This window comes from Mytilus edulis, chromosome 4, assembly GCF_963676685.1.
Source record: "Mytilus edulis chromosome 4, xbMytEdul2.2, whole genome shotgun sequence".
Taxonomy (NCBI): domain Eukaryota; kingdom Metazoa; phylum Mollusca; class Bivalvia; order Mytilida; family Mytilidae; genus Mytilus; species Mytilus edulis.
In genome coordinates, this window is record NC_092347.1 from 82,298,731 (window position 1) to 82,322,360 (window position 23,630).

The 23,630-nt window shown below is 31.3% G+C and overlaps 1 protein-coding gene across 1 annotated transcript; it reads left to right on the forward strand.

Moving 5' to 3' along the window:
* The first annotated feature begins 237 nt into the window (after positions 1-237).
* LOC139520732 (zinc transporter ZIP3-like) lies at positions 238-23,421 on the forward strand. Its single transcript, XM_071313654.1, has 2 exons — positions 238-428; positions 21,316-23,421. The coding sequence occupies exon 2, from the start codon at positions 22,299-22,301 to the stop codon at positions 23,406-23,408; it is 1,110 nt and encodes a 369-aa protein (XP_071169755.1). The 5' UTR covers positions 238-428; positions 21,316-22,298; the 3' UTR covers positions 23,409-23,421.
* Positions 23,422-23,630: the final 209 nt, after the last annotated feature.

The window sequence follows — 23,630 nt, forward strand, 5'->3', positions numbered from 1 at the left end:
AAAATATAGGTTTTTTAAAATGATTAAAACATAAATAAATATTAGGTACAGTTGAAAATCCGTCATGCTTACATATACGTTTTATGCATTAATTGTATAGAATATAAAATCCTACTTTACTTTGGTTTGATTGTATTTCTATAGGTTTTGTTTGTACGAAACATCCACTAATCAAACATCTATTTACGTTTTCCAAAGTTTAAAACTGTACAATTTATTCTGTTTACATTCTATTGTAGTTGATATTTTATTAATAATCTATCGGGAAATATGTAAATATCATAGATTTTAGTAATACAATACTAAACAGTTGGTTGTTCCTTTGTTCTACAATCGATTGTCTTTTAAGTACTTTTAATGGTTTGTTTATTTTTAAATATGTTGACATCTGGCAGATACTTGTACTTATCGAGGATATCACCAAAAAGGTATGTTGAAATATATGTCATTTTTAATTTTTGTAAATACACTTAATAAATCAGAAAATTATTGACACAGCACTCCTATATATTTTCATTTGAATAAAAGGGAACATAGCTCATACACTGATTCCACAGCAACCTAACGAAGAAAATAATCAAATAATATGTAGGGAGCAATATGACGTTTTCAATTATAGAAGGTGATATACAAATAGTATTATGGCGTCGGTGATAACTATGTTCAGATTAACGTATTTGACGTAAAAATGCTGTGATATACAGTTGTGTGTAGATCTAAGTAGATACAATCACAGGGAAGACCGATGGAAGTAGCAATTATGCAATAGATTAAACCATTTGTAAATATAATTTCTAAAAAAACCAGGTTTCGTTCAACCTTGATCCATGATTGAAGGTTTTCTGAACGTTAAAGTATACATAACAATAAGCAAGATAAGTATGTGAATGTGTCTATTCTCGATGAGAATAAAAAATATAATAACTGGCTCATGTTGACTTCGTAGCATTTGTCAATTGATAATCTTTCAGTGTTTTGGACCGTCGTATGGAATCAATGTACTAGTATATAAATAACACATAGCTGAGAGGGTGATAGAGCAGATTTACCGGATTTGTTATCACATAAGCAACATGACGGGTGCCGCATGTGGAGCAGAATCTGCTTACCCTTCCGGAGCACCTGAGATCACCCCTAGTTTTTGGTGGGGTTCGTGTTGTTTATTCTTTAGTTTTCTATGTTGTGTCATGTGTACTATTGTTTTTCTGTTTGTCTTTTTCATTTTTAGCCATGGCGTTGTCAGTTTGTTTTAGATTTATGAGTTTGACTGTCCCTTTAGTATCTTTCGTCCCTCTTTTGTTACCCCGAGAAAACATTGTCAACCGAGGCGAAGCCAAGGTTGACATTGCTTTTTCAAGGGGTACCAACCTGCTCTATTACCCTCTCAGCTATGTGTTATTTAATTTATTATACTGAATGTCATATCATTAAAGTCTTTTACAGATTAATTTTATTTTTAAAGTATTTTATATGACGTCACGTAGATAACAACGTAACGGGTGTTAGAAAAAAACAACAAAAGTTATAATTAAGGAAGATGAATTATTTTTTTTATTTTGACAGTCAAATAATAAAATCTGAGCCAAAACATTAGCATTGTGTTTAATTACTTAATGTAAATTCAATTTATTTTTCTTTAAACTATCGATTTTTGATTGGTCTTTTACACTATCGATTTTTGATTGGTCTAGAAGGGAGGGTAACATTAAAAAAAAACTGTCACCTACTTATAACACCCTCATATCAGCGAATCAAAATATGTCATTTTAACATGAAGTATTATAATACATTTGATTTCATATCGGTTAAGAATTTGCTTCTCCTATTGGTTAACAAGGAGACACACGACATTGTTTATTCTTCAGTTATATATGCCATCGGTCTTTACCAGAAAAAAGGACTAGGAAACCGGTTGTTAACGGACTTTTACATGTAAATAACCGGGAGCGTGGTTTCTCTGTTTATAGAGTGAAGTCCCATTAATAAAACGCGATTCGTTTATAATAAAATTATAGAAAACTTTGACTTGCAAATATATGAATGCAGTGACTTATAATAGTTATCACTAGGACTGGACTTCAGTCTTTCCTAAACTGTTTTTTTTAAACAATTTGAATTTGATGAGAATTTTTTAAAACATGGTTCCTCAATGAAATAAACTTCATAGTAATCAAAGAACTGATCATTATCGTGATACATGATACATGGACTGTCAATAGGACAGTGGTGTTAACTGCGACAGAGATAAAAATAAAAAAATAAAAACTCGCCTGCGGCTCAATCATTATCTCTTTCTTTGTCAATACCACTGTCCTGTGGGCAGTCCATATATCACGATAATGACTTTTTTTTAAAAATAATTATTATGTAAGTAATCAAAGCATATGTAACAGGTTGTGCATGTATAAAGGCCGTGTACGTCACATGGATAAATGTCTACCTCTATTCTGAATCAAATTTCGAAAAAAACTGTTGGTCAATTCTAACTTAATTGGTCATTCGACTCTCAACAAGTATTGTGTACATTATTTTGGTATACGCATTCGGTATGCAAGTGCTTGCAGCTGCTTCTCACACTTTTTCAAACATCATCAATGACTGAGCAGAAAGTTAACGAAGCAGGGTTATATCACAGAACGTCTTGATCTTTTTTTAAAAGTCCATCGGGAGATACCAAGACCATGTTGGTACATATTCCGTATTAAGTTCACAAATAATACATGATGGTCTTTTAAAATGAATTATAGGTACTGACGTTGTTTATCGTCCTTGTAACACAATATTGACTACTGTTAACTTATTTTTGATTTTTTTTAAATAGCAGTATACTACTGTTGTCTTTATTTACCTTTTACATCTGTTGGTTTTGATCACACATAGTGGTCAATATACTGGAATTTATTAGACTGGCATACAAGTGACGGGGGTTCAAGCCAGTTATACAACCATATTTAATCCACCATTTTCTACATAAAGAAAAGTCAGGAATATTACCATCATTTTTCATTCGTATGATGTGTTTGAACTTTTTAATTTGCCATTTGTTATGGGAATTTCAGTTTGAATTTTTCTTGGAGTTCGGTATTTTCGTTGTTTACTTTTTATATCGACCTGTTATTGAAACCATCCTTTAATTATACTGCAGTAACCTTTAAGTACATGTCACAGGTTGCAAATATGGTTAATCCATACGAAAATAACTTGAACAGACTTATTTGAACGTTAAAAACCGATATGATCATAAAATGTATGTTAAAAGGATGTTTTCAGTACGTTTAATCTTAAAATATCATTTTAATTTGGTTAAGATATAAAGATAACTCGATTACTAGTAATTGTATGCATTTACTAAAAGGGAATTCCATATTAACATTAAAAAATTGAGTTTAGTTTCAGAGTACCTATATATAAACAGTTAACTACAAACTTTGGTAGGGTTTATGTTGACCAATCATCCTAATTTTATGACAAGTCCGCGATAATTTTTTTTTTTGGTTTGCTTATATACTTTTAAATTTTTTTAATTTATTAACTTTATGCCAAATAAGAAGTTCAACAAAAAATTATTTGGAAATGTTTAATCATTAGGTTATACACATTAAAGAAATTTAAGGAATATAAGTTTTGTAGTTTAAGAATTGTCGCCGTGAATTGGAAATTTGACGTTCAAAAATACAGTTTTGCATTAACACCTCTGGATAAGACATATCGTAGAAAAATATCATTTTTTTTTTGTAAAACATAGGCTCTTAGATATTTGCAAAAAGAATTCTGAGTATGGCTGTTCATATCGTTGTTATACAGTTTTTAATTGTATGACGAAAAATTTATGTAAAATACACACTAATAACAGTATTTCAGAAAATTGAAAATGCTACATATAAACCAATAAATGCTAACATGAGTATAAGTAAACCCTTGACAAATTATGAAAATATCTACAGGTATAAGGTTTTGTAACAAAGTACCCGTGACCAAGTAGCAGTGCAAATATCCCGCCCGTCACCCCATCGAGACAATTTACAGAACCAAGAAGGTTTTTTATTGGACTTATTGTAAATTTATTTTGTCTTGAAAATCCACGATGTATTTGCCACTGGATGACAAGCAACCAATGATAACTCGTCAGTAAATGTCATTGAAATTTAAATGAATTATGTAAAAAGTAAACCCTGGAACATGGAACAGAAATTATGTTGTTATATTTTGAGCTAAATTCTATTACTAGAAATTCAATCCTTTTATATAAATACACTGATAAATAAATGACATTAAAAATACAATGTTCGTTTAGTTTTATAGAATAGTCTAGACTTTTATCAATATATGCATCTTCAATTTTATTTCGAAGCATATCTATCCACCCTTTAACATTTTATTATACTAATAACTTGGCATTTAGCTATCTTTGATTAGACTAGAACGTCGTAAAAATATTCAATTATCTGCTAAATTGGATTAAAATAAAAGCATAAAATTACTTTGTTTTAAAGCCTAACAAATAATATTAAAAAAACAAACATTTGTGCGTTAAATAATCTTCCTTCGCAGGTTTTTTTTTTTGCTGAAGACATCATATTGAATACTAGTATAAAAATTAAAATGTAGTATGATTGCTACTGAAACAAATAGCCATAAAAGTAAGCAACTACCGGATGACCTTCAACACTCGCCAATACTCATACTACATAGTAAGCTATTTAAGTACTTGAAATAAACATGTTAAACAAATTCAAACGAGAAGCCTAACAACCTGATTTCTTAAAGATAATATGTAGAAAAAGAATGTGTCTGAGGAAACTAATGCTCCCGCTCAATCTTGCTTTTCAAACGAAATTGGTAAAAACGGAATGACGGACGGTCAAGGAAAACTCCCCCCCCCCCCTTTTTCGACCTGTTGCGGGACATAGCAAAAAAAGATGATAAATTAAAAAAAACCACACAAATACGTACAGAAACAAACGAGTTTTGCGGGTGATCAACCCTCACCTTACCTGCGGCAGTGGTGTAACAGCACAATTAAAGAACAAACTAAAAAAACTATTGAAAAACGCATAACTCTCATTAGATAGAAACAACACACAAAAAAGACAAAAATTAACGAAATCACAAAATACGTAAATAAACACATCTGAGAGTACTCGCATCTACTAGAGAGTTCAAAGCAAACAACAACTAACAGAAAAAGTAAGAATCTCGGGCTATCGCGAAGTAAAACATTCCGTGAACTGGTATTAAGTCTTTTAATATTGGTGATTGCACCTTACTGAAGTGACGACTTTAAATGATCTATTTCGGAGTACTTCCGTAACATAATTTTCAATTCGCATTTTACATTTAGAGGACTGTCTTGGTGTCTCCAATTTGTCTTTGCAAAAGTTGGACGAAGTTCATGTAATGGGATGTTTTCCCCATTTCCCAATTCTTTTAAATAAATCGTTAAAAGCTATAAACGATTAATAAAAATTGCAAAATTTAACCTGTGTCGAACCTATGTCCCCGGGCGGAGTCTATAGCAACATGCACTATTCTTTTTTTTCGGCAGCAATCATCAACCTCTTTTTCCAAATTTCATAACACGATTTGTTTTAATTATCATGAACATTTAATTGAAACTTTAGCACATATAACGTCGGAAATTAGCGTCTTTAGGATTTTAGACGTTTTCAGACGTTTGGACAAATTGGCTACCGTTTTGTAATGTGTGGAAGCATTTTATTCCTTTAAGACCCAAATATGTAGGTAATAAGAAAAGAATCTTGGCATTTTTTACTCTTCGTGTATCTAACTTTTGTTTTTATCAATTATAAAAAATACGCGTTAACTGCTTTGAAAAATGAAATATCAACTTGGACAAAATGGCTACCGTTTGAAAAACGACTGTGTAGAGAAGATTTTATTGAATCAGCAATATTTGAACTCACATGAGGCAAATATTTGTACTTTTGTTAGATATTATTATTGTCTTACTCTTTTTATTCATTGTCTGCTTTATCTACTTATAAAATTCACTTTCAGTCGTTGAGTTAATGAAAAACGTCGTTGGACATTTTTCTTATTCCAGCTTAATATGCAGCCACCGAGTCAAATGAAATTTGGCAAAATAACGGCTTTAACGGCACAGAGAACCAACACATGTCGTTGTTCCTGCCAAGAATCAAGAAGATCAGAGAATAAGAAATAGGATCACTATACATAAGAGTTAAAACAGTTTTTCATAAATGTAACGTTGGACATCCGTTTTTTTTTTCACATAGCTTTCTTATTTTAATCCTCAAATATACTAGATATTACTTAGTATATGATCAGGAGCTGTAAAAACATAATTTAAAACATATACTGAATTTGTTACAATATTGTTTCGTGCTTTCTAACATTTTTATTTTTATTTTGTTTTGCGGATGAAATTTCGAAGATTCTGTTTTAAATCCTAGGCGTTGTAGGAACATCGTGCCCACCGTTTGAAAGTAGAAATAGTGCAATCAAAGACTTGAATTCAACTTTGATACAAAAGGCTTGAAGTTTTATAGGGAAATGGATAGCTTGGCTTGCCTTGGAAGGAATGAATGTTACAACAAACATACACGGTCGATATATGTTACAACAAACATACACGGTCGATATATGTTACAACAAACATACACGGTCGATATATGTTACATCAAACATACACGGTCGATATAATTACTTCGGATCTATAAAATATATAAGTTTCTCACTGAATCTATTCAAAGAAGGTAACCACAGATTTTGCAACGATGCAAATATTAAACTTTACAATATAAATAAATATCTTTAACCAATGAATTCAAATAGCAAAATCTATGCAATTAACAAATATATACTTATTAAGCTTCATGTAAATTATTTAACAATGAAATACATTAAATATGAAATTTGGAGTTTTACCAAGGGAGCTAATAATTGATTAATAACACTGTCTGCCACACAGCATTTCGGGGGCTCTCCCTCTGGTATCTTTCCTCCCTCTTTTATAGCTGACTATGTGGGGCTTTTCTAATTATTGGGGGCATTATGATGACCTATAGTTGTTAATTTCTGTGTCATTTAGTCTCTTGGCAATCATAATACATATTCTTTTATATAATATATAGCGATGTCGTTATTACGACATAGCTTTGTCGTTATTACGACATGATATGTCGAAATTACGACATAGCGATGTCGTTATAACGACATGTTATGTCGAAATTACGACATAGCGATGTCGTTATAACGACATGTTATGTCGAAATTACGACATGCTATGTCGTAATTACGAAATAATTTTTTTTTTTTTGAATGGCCCTTATCGGCTTCCGTAGAACTCCGAGGACAAAATCAAAACAAAAGTCCCTAATCAAATGGCAAAATCAAAAACTCCAACACATCAAACAAATGGATAACAACTGTAATATTCTTGACTTGGTACAGGCATTATCTTATGTAGAAATAGGTGGATTAAATCTGGTTTGATCAAACTCTAACTTTTATGTCAGTCGCATCAAATTCCATTATACTGACAACGATATGTGAACAAAAGAAACAGATATAATTGTTATTTTTCCCTTTTTGGATGGAGATGTTCCTTTGGCACCATCTTACGGTGTTTATATTTCACAAGTAGTTCACTATGCCCCGTGTCTGTTGTGACGTTTTTGATATTAACAAATCTATAATACTAAAATTACGAGGTCCAATTTGTCAGCCGTCATCACGTAAAAACGACGAATCAAAGAATTCAACTTTATATATAACTAATTTAGTACAAAGGTGTAGATTAAAAATTACACCACTCCAGGCCCCTTTGTTTTCCACGTAATAAATATTGCCAATAATTAAGAAGTTCCGGGTCGAGTCCGATACCGATACCAATAGTATATTCACCTGTTACCTATTACCTTATCTGTACGTTCCGCATCTGACAGGCGCACCAACAAACCGTGTATTCAGGATTAATATGCTATATACACGGGTCATAATCACAGGTCAAATTGTTACCTATTGTAGTATTTTAATCAGTAAGACTTTTTAAGATAACAAAACGAATACTAAAAATCTGGACTAAAAATAAGGCCTATTGGTACAGTTTTCAATTTGTTAGCGGGCATGACGTAAAACAGCGAATCAAAGAATTCAACTTTATTTATAACTAATATAGGACAATGCTGTTGATTAAAAAATACTCCATTCCAGAACCTTTTGTTTTCCAAATAATTAATATTACCAATAATTTATAAGTTCCAGTTCGACGGGTTGAAAGAGAAAGATTTGAAAGCAGACGGAAAACTGTGCATCTTATAATCGGCATGACTTTATCAGATGACAATACTAATACTAAAGTAAGGCTTGCGCATAGTTATATACTTTAATTCAGTCACGGACCCGCGATATCACGGGTGTGTACTAGTGTAATCTATATTTTACTGGTAAATTATTAAGCCAGGGATTTCGTTACCACAAATTTCTTAAAACCTTATTAAATTCTTCCATAGATATAAAGATTTGGTTTTGAAGTTTAGTTGATCCTGTAGAAAACTTATTTCAAACGGGATAGCACATACTCATTTTTACGGAAATGTTGTTTATCGTGCCTGGAAATTTAGAAACGATCCTTGTAAACTTATCAATCCTTTAAATAAACTTATTCTAAAAGTTTACGAATTAAAAATTGTAATAAGATTACTGAATATTGTTTTATTGTTATTAATATTATTTTAGTTTTCAGTAAATGAAAAGCAAACTAAATATTATTGTTATATTATTGTTATATACATAATATTATACACATTCATGGATCTACAATCTGTCAATACCTGTATCTTTGCATTGCACAAGGTCATGTTTTTTCTTTGACTGTTCTTGACGTCTTTACACTAAATCCATTGGATATTGGGTGTGTACTGATTATTAATTTATTCTTAGTTCCATGATTTTTTTTATTAGTTGTTAGCTTTGAACTAGCTGTCAGTACTTAGTGTCTTTTTGTTGTTGGGATATACAAGTTGCCACTTTCACTCTGTGTTTTTTTTAGATGTGTTTCTATTTGTATCCATCTGACGAGTTAAGCCTTTTTCCACTGATTTTTATAGTTCGTTCCTATGTTGTAATGATACACCACTGTCCCAGGTGAGAGCAGGGTTGGGATCCCTTACATGTTTAACCCCGCCACATTATGTATGTATGTGCCTGTCCCAAGTTAGGAGTCTGTAATTCAGTGATTGTCGTTTGTTTGTTTTTTACGTACGTACGGTGACTTATAGGTGTTAATTTCTGTGTCAGTTGGTCTCTTGTGGAAAGTTTCATTGGCAATCATACCACATCTTTTTTTATGTAATAGGAAAAAATGTCAAAAATAGGGCTACAACAGTCAACATTGTGTTGTGACCTTACTGACTATCTAAACAAACAAATTTGTAACGAAACAAAGAAGCACATTTTTTTTATATATTAGATAAAAATGTCAAAAAAGGGGTACAACAGTCAGCATTGTGTTGTGACCTTACTCACTATATAAAAAAAAACAAATGTGTAACGTAACAAAGAAGCACATTTTTTTATATAATAGATATAAATGTCAAAAAGGGGTACAACAGTCAGCATTGTGTTGTGACCTTACTCACTATATAAACAAACAAATGTGTAACGTAACAAAGAAGCACATTAATGCATTTAGTAATACCACATTAGCAAATATGAAAGACAAGAATACAAAATTTTACCATAGAACAATTACAACACAATGATAGGATGTATAAGTACACAGCCACTTGAAATGCATATAAACCTGATATGACCTTACTTACAGTTGTTGTCCATTCGTTTGATATATTTGAGCTTTTGAACCCCGATTAGCCCAACTGTACATGTAATATGGAAGAGCATTTGGTACACCATGAATTTAGTTGTTTTGTTTTTAGGTTTTTGTCTTATATATGACAAACTATAATAGATAGATAGATAAATACTTAATAAGCCAATCATGATCAGCAAGACATGATCTACAAATAAGTCACCATAATTTAAATCGTTTGATCGTTTGATGACTCCTTATTGGAATTTTTGTCTTTTGTAACGGTTTTCATCATTTATTTAGCGTTTTTGCCTACTATCTGAAAAACTATATTACATAGATAAAAATTAATTTAAGCAGAAATGATCAGTAAGGCTATATATAATTAAAAAAAAATTAACACTAGTCCATAAAGATTGAGAGTACCTAGGTGAGCCACTCACGCTCTTTAGAGTCTCTGGTATTTATCAAATATTAAATAGGTAACCATTATAAGGCTCAGAAGCCCGTTTTGGATTTTTGTAGGTTTCCAGCTGGTCCGTTTTTTGCGCATTTGTTGCATTAAAGATGGTACCGATTATATTATTTTGATTTTGGTTTCTCTTCAAGTACCTAAATTGTTACTAAATACGTAATAATAATTGTTATTGATTTCTAATTTTATATTCAACTATGAAGATCAGAAATTACACCTTTTGCCTAGACTGCAAAATTAAATAAATTGTAGGAAAGTTAATCGGAAAGATTATGTGTTTAAGAAATAATTTGTAATTGTTTTTACTTGTGCACTAGGCCGGCCTCAGAGCAAAAGGCCTCTTAATATCGATCATCTTTACTCTGGACAGGCCTAGGCTTTTACTATAGTCCTATAACATATGACCTCGGGGGCATTATTTACTATTTCTATTTACTGTTCTGATATTTTTTTTTACTATCAATGTGCCATTCGCATTAAAAAAAAAATGAAAATATCAGTATAAAAACGTTAAAAATTGAATAAGAATGCGAGGTTATATGTTATAGGACTACCTTTAACTAAGGACTGCTATTGGCTTTTTTTTTTATTTATTTATTTATCTGGGCTTTTTATAGCTCGATATGCGGTTTGGACTTTGAATTATGAACGCCGTACGGTGCAAATAGTTTCTAAATTCTGCATCGTTTGGTATCTCGTGGAGAGTTGGCTAAGGGTAATCATACAGTATCTAATTTGCATACACTCTTAGGGGTTTGAAAGAAAGTGAAAACCTGATTGTTGTTGTTTGCAATGAGAACGTTAGACTATTTATATATATAAAAAAAATATATAAGTTGAAAAAACACCAATTATTATAGGTTGCAAATGAAACAAAATCAGATGCACATTTCGATAATGTCTCTTCAAAGATGCCCGAGGCATACATATCTGAAAATTCAAAGCTTGTTTAAAAGATGAATTGCTATAAACCAAAATATTTGACACTACTGAGTTTATTAATAAATACATAAAATTCAATTAAATACCTCGAAAGTTGAAAATACATAAATACTTACACGTCAAATTCGTATAAACATATACTTGTACATGAACACAAGGTATATTTGTTAAATAAAAAGACTTAGTTTTTAAGATAATGTTAACATTTATTCTATATTTTACAATAACCATTTGACATTACTCGGTAATTACACATTCCATCATTGTGTTATGGTTCTATATGGTAAAATGGTTTGTATTCTTGTCTTTGGTGTTTGTTAATGTACTTTATCTATATGTCTTTTTGTTTATCTTTGTTGACATATTTGCTTATTTTTATAGTGATTAAGATTATAACACAATGTTGACTGCTGTACCCCTATTTTTGATATTTTTAACTATTATGTTTGTTTGTTTTGTTCACAAATCGTTGTCAATATAATGATATTTTATGCGACTGTCATACAAGTGATAGGTTTTGCTAGCTATTAAACCAAGTTTTAATCATGGTTAACCATGACGTGTTTGAGCTTTTGATTTTTTCATGTTCTTAGGGACTTTCCGTTGAGAATTTCCTCGGAGTTCAGTATATATGTTATTTTACTTTCTACTAGGTCTTTCCAACTAAGTGCTTGGCAAAAAAAATAATAAGGCTATACATTTATTTTAACAGTGATTGTAAAAACTCTTTTGAAGGATTAAATACTACTGAAAGATATAACTTCAGTAGAGGAAGGCGTTTTAAACCCCAGTGTTCTTGTGTAGAATAGTTTTTTCCTCCTTGTGGTGTAACATGCTTGGATCTAGAAAGATTTGTTGCGCATATTTCAGGTGATACAAGTTTATAACTTGCTGTGACGTTTACTTCCTGGTTGCTAATCTTATATAGCATTTTTCTTCTTTCCTCTAATGATGTCTAAATTACTTTTTATATCGAAAACGAAATTCAATTAAAATAATTGCTGCAACAGTTTGAAACAGAAAAAAACGGTCTTTACTTTTCAGCTAAATGCAAACGTACACAGAATTCATTATGAATTATTTATATTGAAATCAAAGTATTAATTGGCGATTTTAATAATTAGTCCGTGTCTTTCGGCTTTTACTGCTTTCTCGCATTCAATTATCTTGATTATGCCTCACGGTGACTTAACTTCTGTATCCCACAAGGTTTCGTTTGTAACAAATTGATTTAAATATTTCTACATCACTGAATTCAAATGCTGATTGAATGTAGAAACCCTAAAATCGTATTTCACGCCAGCTAGAAATAGAATCACCCCATGACCGTCTTATTAAAACGGCAGAAAAAGATCAATAACTTTATGGTATAAGATATTTGGGTTTTTTTTAATAGCATTTCTAAAGACGTTTTGATTGCACGGATTTAGAAATCGTACATTACTAATGTGTTCCAATTTAGCGGATTCCAATATTTAACGACTTGTAGAGAAGGTCGATATTAAAACCAGGAGTAACAGTCATTTTTTTAAATATTTTTTTGTAAATGGAAAATCGTTTCCAAATAAACAAGAATAGACTGAAAGTTCAATCAATAATAAATTTTAGTTATTTCTAAACAAAACAAAATCATAAATTTATAGAATACTTATATAACAGAGAAATTACAAACAATTTAACAAAAAACAGCTTGTGTTCATCTTTTAAAACAAAAAAGTTATGCATTTTTGTTAAAAGCAGAAATATGTCCACAATATATCCGAATTTCTAACAAATATCTGAAATTTCGACCTCAATTTACTAAAAAAAAATAGCACATGAAGGTATATTTTTTATTACATATTTGATTTGAGCAGGTAAAAAATATCCTTTTTGCAAATTTTCATAAAAATTTCATTATGGGATCAAAAATGTATCGTATGCCCTTAAGATTTATTGACATAACTACATGTAACTTAGTAAACCTCTGTAGAACATTTTTGAAATGGAAAGACGTATTTCCGTCTTTGTTTTAATTTCACACCACGTCTCAATGCATCACTTAGGCTGTCTTAAAAGAATAACAAATCCTGACAACAGACCGGAGATATTCGGTTTGAAAATTTAGTAAATTGATGGAAAACATTAGTGACTGAGAGGAAAGGTAGAGATGTCATGATATTCATCAATTTGTTGCCAAGGTCTTAATTGCCCTTAGCAGTTTCTAGTCAGTCGTAGACGGTAATAGATAGAGAATCCCATTGCAGCTTAGAGCTAATAACTTCGCCCTTTTAAATTTGCTGTCTGTTGTTAAAGTAACATCGATAATGCGTTTTATTCCAGTAGAATTACTTTGTCACTGAAATTAACTGTGGTATTATCTATCTATGTTGTATGTTCGTAATAACTTTGGCTTCCTCTTGAAGTTTTATCACTCTGAGAACACTACCGTAATTACTGATCATTTAATAGATCAATATGTCGCCTTATTTATATTGCAAATGGCATATATCAGATAATGAGTTATAAAATTAATCGATTCCTAAGCCGTTATTTTGTAAATAATCTCATAAATGACGCTCATAATCCTATTCAGAAATCTCAGGGTACCCATTAAAAATAAGATGTAATTTTTTTTTAATGATCATGTTTTCTTGCTATTGTCTTCACGATTTAACATCATTGGTTTTTATCATCATAGTTATCCTGTAAGCAAATTATCCTTTGTCATTCTGTTATCCGCACATTCTTAAAAAAAAAGTTACAAGTACGAGTTGAAATTTACTTTTTAAGTGTCCCTGGTACCTCTTTTGGTTTTACCTTCATTAAGAATGCGAATTGATACTAATATTTATTGGCAATAACCACATTTCCGTATTTTCAATTGGTACTGTTGTACATTACAGGGGGAGGGGAACTGTATGCATATTTAGGTATCTTGGTCTTGCCCTTTTGGTGATGAAATCATAGATACCTATTTTCATTTTTTAATGACATTTTTGGAAATCAAATAGAAATCTTTGTATATAATTCAATTTTGAATTTAACGCGTCTTCCCATTGGCTGACAGTGTTTCGTCTATCAGCTGATAGAAATAATTTTGTCATGTGACCGTGACGTCATCAACGTTTTTTTTTGTGATTTGCTCTGGCTTAAAAAAGGAATTTAGAATTAAATTATAAGGAATGACTAATATTTTTTCTGTCTATTCGAAATAACATAAAAATTTTGGTGGACAATTTTTCTTCATACACTGAAAAAAAAAATAACAGCCATTCCTTAAATTAATTGTAAAATAGAGAATGAAAGCGCGGACTGTTTCAAAGGGACACCAACCTGACCATAGAGCAAAAAAAAATAATACAAGGCCAATATTTCCAAGTATTTATTTCAAATTAACCCCGTCTCATATTTATTACCAATAAAAAATAAACGTAGCAAATGTATTTTTTCGAGGCACGAAGGAAGATCAATGGAAATAAAGACAATAACAATTAATAATAAACGTGACGACAATATAGCTGGTTATCAGCTCTAAAGACTTTAATAAAGGAAGAGGCTAATTTCCATTACTCATCAAGCGTGCTCAATTCTCATGCTTTAACAGAATTCATCATCATTTCAATACCGATATCTGTAACAAGAATTCTCTCCAGTTCTAATTAAAAGTCGCAATACAAGATGCAGTAATGTATTCATTAAAGCATGGTAAAGATCACAGTACGTCGATTGGCATGGCGTTGCCCGATCTAGCCTCATTACATTAACCAGCACTCGTACATGTAACCTTATTCATTTTTATTCATATCAATATCTAAAAATATGTAGTAATATTTTGTTCTGTGTGAATCTAAGAATCGTATGATTGATGGGATGAGAAAAACTTGATTACACTTCCCTGGCTTCTGTTATCTTGAACAAACACCTCTGATCATATTTCTCTTCCGACATACGTCGTTTTGTTGATATGTTTCCTTCACGCTATTTCTCTAACTTTAATCAAAATGTTCGAACAAGACTTGTATGGTTTTGTATATAAATTGTATTATTTTTGTACGAACCATTAGTCGACATTACAGAAATTGTATTCCGCGATGATAATTTAAAAATTGAATAAAGGAATGAAATAAGTAAAATGTAAATTCATTTAAGAACGAGATGTTATTTACTTGTTTTTATATGTCTTTGAGGACATGTTTCTGGATTTTTATGTGTAACAACGACGAAATGAAAAAATAAGTTGAGACCATCGATGATGTAGAGTTCGAGACTATGAAAGCAACTATAAACATAAGCGAATGTATGTGTTACTTAGAAATTAAAAAAAAAAACGTATGAGGCAGACTTAGTTACACTCGACTCTTAGTTCTTATAGATAATTTCATCAAGTCAACTATACTTTTAGTATGGGAAAACATAATTTATTTGTTGGAAATGTACTTTAACTACATTTAGCTCTCAGTACCTATACAAATACACTTTAAGGGCATACATAGTATGCTAGTATATTTGTTAGTTTTTTTTATGTGTTTAGTGCCGAACCGACGAGTCAATCTTTTTTTCAACTGATAGTTTGCCTTAATATACTGTAAAATGTACTTCGGCCAATCCCTTTTTTTTAAACACCGTCAGTAAGGTCGACTCAATTCAACCAGAAACTAAAACCAAAACCATTTCAACATTAGTGTTTTTTGTTAGATTGTACGATAATGTCATTCATTGTGTATCCCTTATATCACTTATATTGCCCTGACCCGGCCTCCAGGAATATTATGCAATTATTTTTTAAATGCCCCTCCTTGATAGCCAAGACAATAATTAGAAATCCCCCTCCTTGATAGCCAAGACAATAATTAGAAATCCCCCTCCTTGATAGCCAAGACAATAATTAGAAATTGTATCCATGATTTTCATTGTATCAGTCCTTGATATATTTGTAATTGTAGGTTTTGATTAAATTTCTAAATTGTTGATATGAATTATATTTAATAAACATGATAAACCTGTTTAAATCACATGCGGATTCTGAAGACATGATTTGTCAAAGCTTAGCCGACAATATTTTTTTTAGACATGACAAAGAATATAAAATTCAATTTACTTTCTTTATCTCTAAAAAGCCACAGAAATTCAATTTATTTTCTTAAATTTATGGATAAATGGTAATTGATGATTTCTTTTTTCATCCTCAGTAGGTTTTATTTTTCTCATTAGTCTCTATTATTTTAATGTGCTTGCTTAATCTTCTGGTGAAAATTTTGTCTTCAAAAACTAATTCTGAATTCGTTTGCTCAATACCATAGGGACAAATGAATCATTTTCTCTCGCTGAACTACTTCCGAATGTAAGTTTCTTGATGGGATATTTCATCTTACTATTCAATTTACACAGTTGTCACGTCTTTTCATAGGAAAATTGATGCGCGGAAACCATCAAAGCAATTTAAGAAAATAAATCACTTCAAAAAACAAGACCAAAACAAGAATATTTAATCAGTCTAAAGAACGTCTTTTAAAGTTGTATATACTGAATCCATTAATAACATTTTACTTTTATTCTACGACCATTCATCTTGTCTAAATATAAATGTAAAATAGTGCTGAAAACTTAACACTAGCTAAAGTAATGATTTTGCCTTGCAAATCAATCTAAATTGCGATCTGTGACTCGAAGAGGAACCGAGTCCAAAGTTCAGAACGATAAAAGTATTGCTGTATTAGAGTTAATACAATAACGAACATCGATTCTGGGTGATAACTTCAAGCGTTTCATTGTATCTGCTTGCCGATTACATGATGGGACTCTTGGGAATCTAGACTAGGAATATTTATCAATGCTTCGACAGTGACTGCTTCTTGGGTTACTGAAAAGAAATCATCCATTAAGATTGAAGCCGGAAAATTAAAGGTTATCCAAATGAAAACGCAAGATTAGTTTATTTCTATAAAAGGTATAACGATTTTTATTGCAATTTCTTGTTCCAGACTCCCCTTTGTCATAAAACATTATGATGTATGTATCATACTTTATTTCTCAAATAAATGTAGTTATGAGGGCACTATGACATTTTAAAAAAATATTATGATATATGAACTATCAAATAATGGGAAACATAAAAATCTTTAATGTCATGATTTTCATCCTGAGAACTTAAAAAAAATATCTAAAAACGTTAAAATGAAATCGATTTTACATGTTTGAACTTAAAGCATGAGTTATTTTTTAATTTGCTTAATGTAGACGCATGCTTTAAGTAATAAAATAATATATATAGAAAAGGTAGGCTGCACGTCTTCTTTTGTAAAAAGTATGGGTTTGATGTTGTTTCACTACATAAAATAAAAAATATAGTTGTGCTATGTAAAATAAAACGAGATCATTACGTTTTTTTACAACACTGACAGCCGTAAACATGACAAAAACAAGTCGCAGATAAGATCTTCCAGATGTCAAACGGACAGAACAAGCTGTGCGAATATTAATTAATAATTATTTTATTACAAACACGTTTTTATAATTAAAACAGTATCAACAGATCAAAATTAACAAATTTAACGGCTTTTGAAATTTAATCTGTACAAGAATAAGTCTGTCAATAAGTCAGTCCTAGAATAGCGATCAAACAACTTCAATGCACTCGAAATAGAAAATAATATTAGTCCTGAGCTTTGGAAATATTTTTGAATTCTTTTCGAACACAAGTTCTTTCATTGTACGAATTTATTATGTGCGACGTCTACTAAAGGCATTGAGGGTTTTGCTTAACAGAAAAAAAGCCTAATAACGTGAATGAAGGTGTAAGTTTTTCATCCTTGTTCATGGCATTGCTATAACTTTTAGATGAAGGTCTGCAAACAATGGACCGTTAGCGTTTGTCTGGGTTTTGTCAAGTGTGGGAAGGGAATTGTTGTCAAGTAGAATTTCATTTTACAGCTTATAAATTTTCAACGATATCGGTATACAAGGGACAATTCATAAACGATGTTTCTTAAACAGGCATGATTGAAGTATACTAGTTTGAAAACACACTAGTGATTTAATTTTACCAGAACTGACCGATTGATAATTGTGGATTAAGGTCCAAATGCCAAATAAATGCTAGGACAGTAATGACAATGCAGACAGTAAACATTTGCTTACTAAAAATCGGAGAGTCTTTAAATGGTAAAATCGAATCAATGCTTTGCTTACCACTTAATTTAATGGATATATACAACTTAATAAAAAATGTGCCGGATCGCCAAGACAAGAGCTCCACAAGTAGGAAAACATAAACTGGAACATAAAAGTAAAATAATCCATTAATGACATTAGAACATTCAATAAATAAGGACAGCGTCTGAAATAATGCTAGGAATAAAGTCCTAATTGTTCTTCTGTTCTATACGTGTTGTTCAATTTAATTGAAATGTATGAAGATTCTTGGCATCCGAGGCAATAAATACCAATACTGTTCAGTACTTCAAATCAAATTGTAGCCGATTGATAATCAGAACAACAATCCAATTCGAGACTTAAAAAAATCGTATCTATAATGTATTTTTAGGGTCATTGTTTTTGTAAATTAGACAACAAACTGTAGTAAAGTTAGCAATTATATGGGAGAAAACGGACTATTTCTGAATATTATGACCATAAAAAATAACGAAGATTGTAAAGTGTGAGTATGTTGAATAATGCAAGAGAGTTAATAGTTCTCGTATTTTGTTTTGATTTTATCAGTGGGCTTAAAAGTACAAATCAATTTGGTTTATGTATTGTAGACTGAATAGAAGTAAACATTTTACATGACTTTCAAGATGTCCTGATAAAACAGTGACAATTCTCTTCTTATAAATGTTTAATCAGTCTGAGCATATCCATTACATTTATTTATTAACGCTCCGTTAACTACATTTACCTAAAAGCAACTTTATGCTTATTATTGAAAATTGATTACTAATTTAACGTTTGTAAAGCTGTGTGAAGTAAACATTGCTGGTCTATGATTTTGATGCGACTGTCATAAAAGTGAGAGGTTTAGCTAGCTTTAAAACCAGGTTTAATCCAACATTTGTTCTTAAGATGTCCTGTACCAAGTCAGGAAAATGGCAGTTGGTATCTTATATTCGTTTTGTGTGTGTTGCATTGTCGTGTGTTTTTGTTCACTTCAGTGTTTCTGTTGTTTCGTTGTTTTCCTCTTATAATTAATGTTTCCCTTGGTCATAGCATGGAAGTATTATATTGATATTAATATAATACTTCCATGGTCATAGTTTGTAACCCGAATTTGTTTTTGTCTTAATCGGATTATGACTTTCGAACAGCGGTATGCTACTGTTGCCTTTATCTATATAAAAATAAGGGAAAGGTATGATTGAAAATGAGACATCTATCTATTAGAACCAAAATGACGTCAATGTAAGCATCTATACGCTTTAAGCATTTGTCAATGATCAAAATCTTAACTGTATAGGCAGCTACTAAAAAGCCCACAACCGGACAGAATATGTAACAATTCAAACGAGAAAATCTGATATGACAGACAGAAATCACTGAATTACAGGCTGCTGGTGCCGGTATGATTTCATTCGGTAAAAACGGATCTTGGATTAAACTGTTTCAACATTAAATTAATGTTTAAACAGGAACATAGATTCGAGTGAAGATGTTGTGTCAAGTTGTTGTCTTGTATCGCTGAATTTATTGTATATCATGTGTTTCCGTTTTATTACCTTTACCAAGGTTTGTTGTCTCTAGTTCAAATGTGCGATGAGTATTGAATTTGTTAAGGTGTTCCGTTTGGAATGACTATTGATTGTATTTGTTAAGGTGTTCCGTTTGGAATGACTATTTGTTAAGGTGTTCCGTTTGGAATGACTATTGATTGTATTTGTTAAGGTGTTCCGTTTGGAATGACTATTATTGATTGAATTTGACGCAAAGATCATTAATTGTGAAACAAAAGGTTATTTCCGTACCATGCGTACATTCTTCTATTGCATCCCCAAAGTATAAACCGTCAAAACTATTGTGTACCCTACTATATATGATAGCAGTCGTAGCAGATGTTACCCATTAGTGTTTTCATTATATTTGTGAGTGTGCTTATTATGCAGCCTCTATTGATAAAAGTCATATGAAACTTCAAATTAAAAAAAAAACAACGTTGAATATGATTTATAAACAAAAATGGCTAATTTTTACTTTAAAACAATATTCGTGCAAGTGTACGTCACAATCTCCCCTTATAGACCTAGTGGAATAATGAGATGATGGTACCAATTTGTCTTTCATGTTTTATGTTATGGAACAAGACATAAACCAAGTACAAAATGTACCAATCATGGTTTGAATCCATAACATCGACTTCTCAATTGTTTGTTATGGGCAAGGGCAATGCAAACGGTGTCCCATCCAGCAGGAAATCGCAACCCATCAGCATCACGCCGATTTATTTTTTTTGGAATTCGTTTTGCTCAATCTACTAGAGGAATGTTTGATTTTTCGATATATTTTTTTATGCGATGGCATTGTCTCATTTCTATAGCCAATTCTATGGTCCATTTTTCCAACCTGTTGATTTTGATTATCCCTATTGTATCCTCATACTTTCTTAAAATTGTTATTTACATCAATAAAATAAAGCCTTATTTATTATTGAAAGAATTTCCTACAAATGTACGTAAACAAATAATTCCATCTTTTTTTGTACATGTACATGTATACTTAAGACATGATACATAATGTATTCAGTGTCCTTATGAAATGTGCTTTAGGAATATATATTTCTTTCTTTTATGAGACATAATCTGATGCAATTTTAAAGACACTTTCCGTTGTGCTAATTTGTACAAGATTGTAATAAAGAGTTATAAAAAGGTTTTGGTTCGATTTGGTATGAAAGATATGCATTGAAGCTGTTTGCCTTCTAAAAAAATGAAAGATGTAAATCATTAATACTTTTGAGAAACTACTAAATGATTGAATGTCAATATTGACTTTGGGGTATTTTAAAATCTGATCCTCAACAAAAATTTGAAAAAAATCTATCGAAACAAGCTTTAAATTTAGCCTTAACTCAATAAACTGCTTTCAAAGCATTTATCTTACAATTTCGATTCTAAATTGTCAATTCTTTTTTCAGATAAAAGTCAACAGCTTTTAAAAACCAACAAATCTGCCAGGTAGAACGAAAAAAGATAAGGAAACTATAGAGCACTTCAACGGTATCGAAACATCCAGTTAGATTTTCTATTCAGAAGTCGAAAGGCAAATAATGGAATCAATTGTGGTATCGACTTGTGTCATTATAAAAAGACCCGATGACAATTAGAACAACAATACAAGAATCACGTGATTATTGGCAGACACTCTTATATACAATTACGGGCGTCAATATCATTCGCTATTGGGAATCATATTTATTACGAACATATTAGGTTAACTTGGAAAGACATACATTATTGAAAAGAATATCTCAAATCACTACTATCCCGCCTCTTGTTAACACGAGATCATACTTCGGGAAATATTTTGATTTCTAATGTCGTCTGCTGAATCAAAACTTGTCACAGTTTCCGAGGATAAATATTGACAATTAGACATTAGCGGTGATTAAAGAATCTTATTACTAGTAATTCTCCAATGAATATTAAAGAAGCAAAAACTACTTATTGAACGAACGACATAAGGAAACAGTAATTTGTTTGTGCATTTATCCATCTAAATTGAACTTCGTATCTCAACAAACTGATAGAAATACACTGATAAAATTGTGTTGTCTCAGACGTTTGCCAATTGGATTATTGTATTTTTTTCTTTATTCTCCATAAGGATTGCTAAATCTTAATTTGATTTTGATGGCAGATAACAAGGATGTAAATTTAAAGTCATCGATATAAAAAAAAAGTATAATGATGGTATTTGAAAACAATTTAATCAACCAATAGCAGCGCGCGCATAAGTCTAGATATTCAGACATTACTTGGATTGGACATACTATATATAGAGAATTACTTTTCTTTCATTCTGTGATATACTCTTGACGACAATTTACATGATTTATTACAAAGGAAAAATTAAAACATTTAATTTCACTGTTTTATTCAAAATATCTGATAATTCCAAATGCCACAGGGACAGGTGGACATGGACGTGGTTGTGGCCAAAATATTGTCACTTATCATTCTGACAGTATGTACCGTACTTTTCGGACTTTTTCCGTGTAGACTAATGCAGTATTTTGCAAAAATAATCATATCAAAAAAGAAAATGTTCGACTATATGATATCAACAATGAAATGTTTCTCTGGTGGAATATTCCTTGGAACCTGTTTCCTCCATCTTATTCCAGAAACAAGAATCAAAGTAGGAGAAGTTATGATGCAGATTCGTTCGGATTCATCATATCCGGTAGCAGAACTATTAACAATGGCGGGATTTTTTGGTGTGATATTTACTGAACACGCAATAAGAGCTTTATACAAAAAAGTTCGAAGACTTACGAACAGACAGAATGATTGGAATAGTAATGAAATTTTACCAACATTTGGTTGTGGTTCGAACTATAGAGAAAGTCAAAGTGAATTTGACTGTCATAGTGTAAACACAGGTGTCCAGGATGAAACTTTAAAACTTGAACATGCTAGCGATGTACATGAAGACAATCAGGATATAATACATGATACATTGACAATGGAAATAGAGCCTGCACCTCTTCAGGACATGGAGGTGAAAAGAGTTGTATCAGAGTTCAGTCGCGAAGGAGGGGACACAAGTAAAGGACAAATAAGGTCTGTTCTCTTTATTACAGCTTTATCGTTTCATGGTGTGTTCGAAGGAATGGCATTGGGTCTCCAAAGTTTAGAAAGTAACGTTTGGGTATTGTGTTTTGCTATAACAATTCATCGTGGAATTTTGGCGTTTGGCATGGGACTTCAACACATGCAGAATGAGGAGAGACATAGTACTATCGTATTTAGTATCTCATCCTTCGCTGTCATAGCAGCCCTAGGAATTATTATAGGTATTGCGATTTCAACTGGAGCACAACTTTACACGGACGTTAATGTTCCGAATGCTATTTTGCAAAGTCTTGCAACGGGTACGTTATTTTATATTATATTTTTTGATATACTTTATAAAGAAATGACTGGAAACAAAGACGTTAAAAAGATTTCTTGTACATTTGTTGGCTTCTCTGTGATGGCTATTGTGTTCGCAGTTACCAGACAATAAAAATTGATAAATATGTTTTGTTCTATTTATTCTATAATTACATGTATGTTGGTACTAAGTTATCGATATTTGATTTCCCCTCTCTAATCATACCAATATCGAGCATGCAATATTTTACACTTGTACCGATGCATGATTGCCGAGAGTGCCGAGTAGAACACGTTATAATTTCCTGTAATTTTGTGTCTTCTTATCAAATAACATGGTACTTGCGTTTTATTT

Coding starts and splice junctions, on each gene's coding strand:
- LOC139520732 (XM_071313654.1), top strand. CDS start 22,299: ATGCCACAGGGACAGGTGGACATGGACGTGGTTGTGGCCAAAATATTG.